Raw genomic sequence first — 8,715 nt, 5'->3', positions numbered from 1 at the left:
TGGGCCTGTGCAGGGCTGAGGGTTGGACTGATGATCCTTGGGGGTCCCTCCCAGCTCAGCACATTCTGGGATTCTGTGGGTTGGGGGCAGTGGGGGCTCGGAGTGGCCGTGCTGGGGGCACATCACACTCAGCAGGCTCTGCAGGGCCCTTCCCTGCAGGACAATCTCATCCCAGGGCTGGGAATTGGGGCATCCTGCAGCTCCCCAGGGCTGGCAGAGCTGACACTGCTGGGCAGGTGTCTGATGGATATTTATTTTTTCCTGCAGTCACTGTTTCCCTTGGACTCTTCCTCCACTCACAGCATCCTCCTTGTTGCAGTGGCTGTGCTGGAGCAGGGGACACGTCCCCCTGTGGAGGCAGAGCCCTTGTCCTCCTCCATCACTGTCTCCCAGGTCAGCTCCCAGACAGGCTCCCCTTGGGCAAACACAGGGAGTTAATAGATCTTTCTTTTTAATGGGAAGCAAACAAGTCCTGTGCAGCTGCTTCCTCTGCCCTGCCAGACAAGGCAAAGTGCTGTCAGAATGAGTAACTCTCAAGGTCCTCTGCTCAGTGTTGAATGGATGAACCTCCTCACACCCCCCCAGCTCCATCTCTCTGGGCTCTGATGGAGCCTTCCAGCCCCCATGGAAATTTCCTCCTCCAGGAATGTGTGTCTGTACAGTCTGTGAAGCTTTTCTGTGGACTTGTCAGCAAAGCAGAGCAGCCAATTCCACACAGCCCCCCCCAAACCAAACCTGTGGGACTGGAGGGGTCCCTGAGAGCCCAGCTGGCTGCAGGGCAGATGTTTCATCCTTTCCTTCAGATCCAGTGAAGCTTTTCACAGAATTCCAGAATGGTTTAGGTTGGAAGGGACCTTAAAGATCATCTCATTCCAGCCCCTGCCCTGGGCAGGAACACCTTCCACTAGCCCAGGTTACTCCAACCTGGCCTTGGACACTTCCAGGGATGGGGCAGCCACAGCTTCTCTGGGCAACCTGTGCCAGGGCCCTACCACCTGTGGAATTCCTTCCCAATATCCCATCTATCCCTGCCCTCTGGCAGTGGGAAGCCATTCCCCTTGTCCTGTCCCTCCATCCTTGTCTCTGGCAGCCTCCTTTGGGGACATCCAGGACACTCCGTGCCTCAGTTTCCCCTTTAAAAAAAAGCTGTGTCAGCACTGCAGTGGAGCTTCACCTCCTCATTTCAGCCCATTCCATGGGTGCCCATAATTCAAGCTGTTTTCCAAGTGGGAAGTTTCATGAAAGCCTTCCCGTGCCCGGAGCCGGAGTTATGGATTGTGGCTGTAATTAGGCAGAAAGTCTGTGGATGCTGCTGGGGGAAGGGGCAGGCTGTGGCTCTGACCTGAAAATCTGTGAAACCCAAACACTCGTCTGGGAAATATCCTGTGGCTGGAGCTTTTCCCTGCACATCCTCTGCATCACTGCAAGGCTCAGCAGCAAGAGCCCTTCCCAGACTACATTATCTGTGCCTGGGTTACGTGGGCACAGCAATGACACAGCCCGGGACAGAGAGGCACTGCAGGGAGCTATTAAGGGAATAAAAATAAACAGGAGTGTTGTGTGTGCCTGGGCCCCGAGCTGCAGCAGACTAGCTCATTAACTTTAAATATATCACCTACCTGCACTCTGGAGGTCAAACTGGAGCGAAAAAAGGGAGTGTGAATACTGAGGAGTCTCCACACAGCTGGGTTTGGTGTGTGGTACCATGGCAGGGAGCTTGGAAAGACGGACAACCTGAGCACCCTGAGAATGGCCAGGGAAAACATTTAATTAGGAAGCAATCAGGCCAGATTATGCAGGCTCCCACTTTAATGCACATGGCTCTGAAAACCCAATCTAAGCCTGTTGTGCCCTTGGGTAGAGGCAGTGCAATCCATGCACGGTGCAATCCATGCAGGTTTCCCCCCTCTTCTTTTCTTCCCTCTCCTGCTGTGATCATCCCTGGAATGGCCAGGGAAAACACTTATTTAGGAAGCAATCAAGCTTGATTATTTTAATACACAAGGCTCTGAAAGCCCAGTCTGTGTTGTGCCCTTGGGTAGAGGCGAAGCAATCCATGCACGGTGCAATCCATGCAGGTTTCCTCCCCTCTCCTTTTCTTTCCCTCTCCTGCTGTGACCATCCTGGGAATGGCCAGGAAAAACACTTATTTAGAAAGCAATTAGGCCAGATTATCCAGGCTCCAACTTTAAAGCACAGGGCTCTGAAAGCCCAGTCTAAGTTGTGCCCTTGGGTAGAGGCGAAGCAATCCATGCACGGTGCAATCCATGCAGGTTTTCCCCCTCTCCTTTTCTTCCCTCTCCTGCTGTGATGATCCCTGGAATGGCCAGGAAAAACACTTATTTAGGAAGCAATCAGGCCTAATTTCAATACACAAGGCTCTGAAAGCCCAGTCTAAGTGTGTTGTGTCCTTGGGTGGAGATGCTGCAATCCATGCACGGTGCAATCCATGCACGTTTTCCTCCCTGTCTTTTCCCTTCCCTCTGCCTTTCTTCAGCCCAATGAATATTTAATTACATCCTCCAAGGGAGCCACTCCAACAGGAGAGTTTTGGACAGGGATTGACTGAGGGCTGAGGGTTGGCTCTCCCATGGGGAGGGGGGTGAGGTGGGTTCATGCCAAGCATTTAATTATTCCTTCAAAGCACAAAGACAGGAGAGTTTGCAGGAGGCTGCTGCTCCCTGGGATGTGGGGATTTGCAGCCCTCTACTGGGTCCTACTCCCCTGCCTGGCAGACTCCTGTGAGGGTGGATTCTGTGGGCTCAGGACAAGGCAGGACAGGGTTCAGGCTTGGTGTCCAAGTGCAGCTGGGGGTAATTTGGGCTGTGGGGCTGGAGTCTCCTCCCCGGGGAGATTCCAGAGCCCTCTGGACACAATCCTGTGCCCTGTGCTCTGGGCTGGCCCAGCCTGAGCAGGGAGGTGGGAGCAGTGACCCACTGGGGTGCCTTCCAGCCTGACCCATCCTGGGATTCTGTGGGATATGGTGATGGCAGAGCTCTGCCTGTGTGTGTCCTTCCACACATCCCCCAGCAAAGACAACCTTCCCTTCTTCCCATCAAAGGGGGCTGAGGGAAGATGAAATCCTTTGTCTGGAGCTGAAAACTCCTCAGCTTAGAGAGAGGGTTGGGATTTTCTGCCCTCAGCTCTTACACACCAGTGGAGAACCAGCAAGAGCAGCTGATGGCACTTGAAACTTCATTGTCCTGGGGATCTGGACTCACAACCCCAGTAGGAATGAACTGAAGGGAAGTAGTTTAGGAGAGTAAATCCCCTTTCAAAAGTGGTCTTTTGTCTCCCTCTGACTTGTGTGTCCAACCCACAGCTGGCTTCATAGAGGGCAGTGGTACCTTTAAAGCTTTCTGTGGATGTTGAATCATTCGTGATTTTCTTTTTTCTGCATCCTTTTTCACCCTCAAAAACTCCCTGACAGGAGGGTGGAGCTGGGGAGGGTCGGGCTCTGCTCCCAGGGAACAAGGGGCAGGAGGAGCAGGAAGCAGCCTCAGGTTGTGCCAGAGGAAGTTTAGGTTGGGTATTAGGGAAAATTTCTTCCTGGAAAGGGTGGTGAGGCACTGGAAGGGGCTGCCCAGGGCAGTGGTGGAGTCCCATCCCTGGAAGTGTTCAAAAACCATGGAAATGGGGCCCCTGGGGACATGGTTTAGTGGTGAACACACCAGTGCTGGGTGAACTGTTGGGCTCCATGATCTTGGAGGGCTTTTCCAACCTTAAAGATTCTGTGATGCTGTGGGTTTACTTGGAGAACCTCATGGGCATTTTTCAAAGGAGCAGACACCCCTTCCTGGGGTGGGCAAGTACAAAGCAAATTTCTCTGGGCTGCAGGGTCTGGAAGAGCTGGAAAGCCCTGGGTTTCCCATCGTCTTTGGTGCACTGAGAATCACAGAGTGCTTTGGGTTGGAAGGGACCTTAAAGATCATCCAATTCCAACCCCCTGCCATGCCCACACTTGGAATAAATGTGTTGGACATTCTGTGGGCCCAGCAATTCCCTGCTGTAACTCTGTGGAGCTCCATGGGAGCAGCCAAACTGGGCTCCCAGCACGGCAAACGTTCTGCAAGGTGGAATTGTCCCCAAGGCCTTTCTGCACCCCCTGAGCAAACAGTGCACAGGGTGACTTTGGCAGGTCCATGACCTCTTACTGGCCAGTTTTTGGTCACTGAGAAGGTTCCCAGAGCCCCCAGAGATGTTGCTGGGTGCCTTCAGCATCCTTTTTCCGTGGTGGAGCAATCAGGCTCCCACTATTGCTGTGGCTCCTTGTTATTCCTTCTCATTATCACCTTTGCCTGGTTTTTGTGACAACTGAGACAGTGGAGCCAACCTTTGTGGTAACTGGGAGCACAAGATGAGCCCAATATCCCCGTGCTGAGGGGCTGGGAGTGCTGAGCAGATCTGAGTTGTCTGTGCTGATGTGGCCAGAGATGTTCTGAGTCATCCTTTAGTCATGCCATGATTGTCACCCTGCCTGGGACTCTTTGACATCAATGCCAGCAGTCAGAGGAAGCATTGCCAGGGAGAAAGATGTGAGGGCAGAACTGTCAGGAAATAAATAAGTGGTTTAGGTGGGTTAAAAGCAGGGGTGAAGCTCAGCTCTGGTGCTTTGCTCAGTGCCCACACAAGCAGTGACCTGTCCCTCAGTGATGGGCAGTAACCCATGTGCCATCCTGCCTGGAACCCCTCTGCTCCTCACCCCCCTTGCCATCTGAGTCTCCCCTGTTCCACTGGAGCCACCCCCCTGTGCCTCAGGGTTTCTCTGCCCTCCCAGGTTGTAAGGAAGTTATTCCCATGTTTGAGTGACTTGGAATCATGGAATCATTAAGGCTGGGAAAGACCTCTAAGATCAACAAGTGCAACCACTAACCCAGCACTGCCAGGCCCACCCTAAACCACATCCCCTCATCAGGCAGGGACTTCAGGGTGACTTGGGTTTGTAAACCTCATCTGCATTTGTACCTGGGAGCAGGGAGAGGAGAACAGAGACTGTCACTGGGCTGGCACTCCATCCTGGCTGGAGCTGTTCACCTGCTTGTGCCCCCTCTGTCCTCACCAGGGGTTTTCCTGTCCGTGTTTCCTTCAGTGTTCCTGGCTAAAGTCCTCAGTGAGGGTTTGGGGGCAGGAGGTGAGGGAGGATGAGAACACCACACTCATCACACATCCCAGGGGGTGGCAGGGCCAGGGGTGGGTGTTCTTGTTCAGGGCTTGCAGGATGGCTGCTGGGGAGGAGCAAGGGAAGGTGAGAGAGCACAGACAACATACATGCTCCAGCCTGGTGTTTTCCTGGTGTTTTCCTCCCCTTCTCCCCACTCCTTAAACCCAGTTCAGTGTTAGTTTGTGAATAGGTCACACATGGCTCTGAGCTCTAAATAACAATGGCTTGGGAGCCAGGGAATGGCTGGAGCTGTGTCAGGGCAGGCTCAGGTTGGATCTCAGCCAAAGGTTCTTCCCCCAGAGGCTGGTTGGGCACTGCCCAGGCTCCCCAGGGCAGTGGGCACAGCCCCAAGGCTGCCAGAGCTCAGGGAGGGTTTGGCTGATCCTCTGGGGCACAGGGGGTGACTCTTGGGGCTGGGCCTGTGCAGGGCTGAGGGTTGGACTGATGCTCCTTGTGGATCCCTTCCAGCTGAGCACATCCTGGGATCCTGTGAGCCCAGGAGAGCAGCACATCTGTGGGCACAGCAGAGGAACGTGGGGACATGTGTGGGGGGTGATTTGCCTCCAGAGCAGAGTGGAGAACAGATGCTCAGTGTGAGCATCACACATCAGCTGGTACCACCCTGGGTGTGACGAGGAGGAGGAGGAGGAGGACGAGGAAGGTGCCTTTGGACTGTGCCCAACACAAATTTCGAGCTGGGTGCTCTCAGGATCTGATGGGCTGTGGGTATTGGGCACTACCTGGTGATGCCATGGCTGTGGAAAGCACCCCTGTGTGTTTTCTCATTGCAGACTTGGAACCTGTGTGTAGCTTTTTGTATTTCTCTCCTGGCAGTTAAACAATGCAAAAGGGATTTTCAGACAAAACTATGATTTCTCTTTCTTGATATTATGATGTTGCTGTCTCCTGAGATCCTGATGGCAGGAAGGTTTGTTTTCTGCAACTTGAAATGAATGTTAAAGGGATATTTCTACCACCTAAAGTGTTTTGGGGTCTGGCTTCCTTGCTAGTTAAGAGTTTTAATTGAAAAAGAAGTCAATAATGGGATAATGCATTTTTTAATGGCATCTTACTTCTGAGGTTGTGGCAAATGCCATAATTAAGCTGATAATTAAAGCCTGTGAAGTTAGTTATGATCCCTGGCAAAGGCCCAGGGGAGTCAGGAGCAGGGTCTGCCTCTTCTGAGTCAGACAGGGAGTCCAGCAGTCCTGGCCCCTGCTTTCTCATGAGTCATGTGTGGGATGAAGTCCTGCCTGTCCTCTGGGGTGAAAGGACATCGTGGAAAACACAAACTGAACGTCTCAGAGTTTGGGGGTTGCAGGTGCACAGCCCAAATCTGTGCAGGGCCAGGTACAGGAGCCTCTTTGAAATGCAAATTGTTTTCCCGCTAATCTCGAGAAATCTGCATCCCAGTGCATCCCAGTTTGAATCCCAAATCTGCATCCCAGTGCATCCCAGTTTGCATCCATGGCATGGATTCGTTCCTGGGGTGTGATGTCAATCACCCAGCCACCCCTGTCACCCTGCATTCCCCTCCCCAGGTGATCCCACGGGCTGTGACTGATCCAATCCCTCTCAATGCTGTTCCCAAGGGGGAGCAGAGGGAACACACATTTCCACAGCCCAGAAACGTTTTAAAGAACGGCTCTCCAAGGGATGGGGTGCCCACCCCTTTCCTTTACTGCTTAATAAGCTGCCCCAGAAACGCAGAAATGCTGCAAGGGCTCAGCCCTGCAAAGCCCTGAAGGTGTGAGCAGCTCCAGCAGCGAGATGGGATCTCTGGGCATGTTCCAGGATCAAAGGCACCACGAATCCCTGCTGGGCTTCTTCCAAGGGCTCAGCCCCAGGGTATTCCCTGCAGGCAATTCCAGGCAGAGCCCCCCCTGACTGGAGATCACTATCCTGGCAAACAGTCCTTTGACTCTGCTTATTTTCTGGGAAGATAAGGAGGGATTGCAGTGGGTGCCTCTGCTCGGATCAAGCACCTGAGACCTGATAAAGAGGACAAACGTGGTGCACGAGGGGCTGCAGGGGCTGCAGGCAGGGGGGGCATTTTAACAGCAGCCCTGGCATTGATCTGCTTCAGTCTGATGCTTGAAGACACTTCTCCCACCTGATGATTTAATCTGTTTTAATCTGATGGTTTAAGACACTTCTCCCACCTGATGATTTTGCAACAGCAGCTGCCTGGAGAGGTGGGTGCAGTCAGGTCGGGTTGTAAATGTGAATAAAACACAACTGCAGCTCTTGCAGTTGCTGATTCTGTTTCCAGACTTGGAAAAGGGCAAATACATCCACTCACTCAATAACGTGTAGGCAGGTGTGCCCATGGACTGAGAGATTTCAGAAGCTTAAATACTTGCAGAAGGTCTAGACATTGTTGAGACAAACTGGTATTTTTAAGACCCTTCAGCAGGCAGGAATATCCCTTTTTTTGCCATTTTCGTTTTCGTGGCAGAAGTTCTTGGAGAGAAAAGTGACCTTGGATACAATTCCCTCTCCAAACAGCTCCGTGCCTGGTTTGGAGCACATGCAGGGGCTCAGGGCTGCAGCAGCTCAGCTCATTAGTGGCAGGAGCAGTCTCCTCTCCCTGCTAAAGGCACTGCCTGCCGAGCACTCCGGGCTTCCCAGAGCTCCTGGAAAGCTGGAATGGAATGCCTTGTGGATTTGCAATAGTCTGGCTCTCTGCTCTGTGTGGACTCCCTCCCTCTGGAGGATGGGGCTGGCCCTGTAAAAGTTGTGCAGAGACACGTTTGGCAGCTGGGAGGGAAGAGCCCTGGACGTGCTGCTGCCTCCTGTCCTCCTGCCAGAGGGGCTTTGGGAGAAGGGATTGGCCTGCAGGCTCTCCAGAGCTGGGAATGACCTGTTCAACCCCAGGCTGGTCCTGTCTTCAGGTGTGGATGGGCCACATCAGGGGCCATTCTTTGGGATATCAAAGGATCTGGGTCTGGAGGCACCATGGAGTTGATGTGGGAGGTGCCATTCTTTGGGAATATCAAAGGATTTGGGTCTGGAGGCACCATGGAGTTGATGTGGGAGGTGCCACAGTGGGTCCTTGATGTGCAGCAGATCCAGAGCAGCAGGTTGGACATTGGCACTCAGGGATAATTCCTTGATAACAGTGAGGGTGGTGAGGCACTGGTGTGGCTACCCCATCCCTGGAAGTGTCCAAGGCCAGGTTGGACAGGGTTTGGAGCAGCCAGATCCAGTGGAAGGTGCTCTAGATGAACTAGATGGCCTCTAAAAGTCCCTTCCCAGCCAAACTATTCCCTGCCTCCATAATTCCATGAAGTTTTTCTTTCATTCCAGGGGATGGCCAGGTGGATTTCGATGAGTTTATGACCATCCTGGGCCCCAAGCTGGTGTCGTCAGAGGGCAGGGATGGCTTTCTGGGGAACACAATAGACAGCATATTCTGGCAGGTAAGTCAGCATTTCATGAAATGCAACTTTAACCAACTCTCAGCAGCTTCCAGAATGGGTTTGTTGGGGAGAGCACGATGTTTTCCAAGTGGGAATGCCTGTGGAAAGGGCACTGGGGTCTGCTGTGTGTGT

General features: G+C 53.0%; 1 protein-coding gene across 1 annotated transcript in view; it reads left to right on the top strand.

Annotated features, from left to right (window-relative positions):
- CALN1 (calneuron 1) overlaps window positions 1–8,715 on the top strand; it is an 82,788-nt gene that overhangs the window by 17,980 nt on the left and 56,093 nt on the right. The window contains exon 4 of the mRNA XM_029961393.1: window positions 8,471–8,583. Within this exon, the coding sequence (XP_029817253.1) occupies window positions 8,471–8,583 (113 nt within the window). The remainder of the gene's footprint in view (window positions 1–8,470; window positions 8,584–8,715) is intronic.

The sequence above is a fragment of the Manacus vitellinus genome, unplaced genomic scaffold, assembly GCF_001715985.3.
Source record: "Manacus vitellinus isolate BGI_N305 unplaced genomic scaffold, ASM171598v3 scaffold_32_pilon, whole genome shotgun sequence".
Taxonomy (NCBI): Eukaryota; Metazoa; Chordata; class Aves; order Passeriformes; family Pipridae; genus Manacus; species Manacus vitellinus.
Note: the sequence above shows the minus strand (reverse complement) of the source record. Positions and strands in the feature narration are given on the sequence as shown.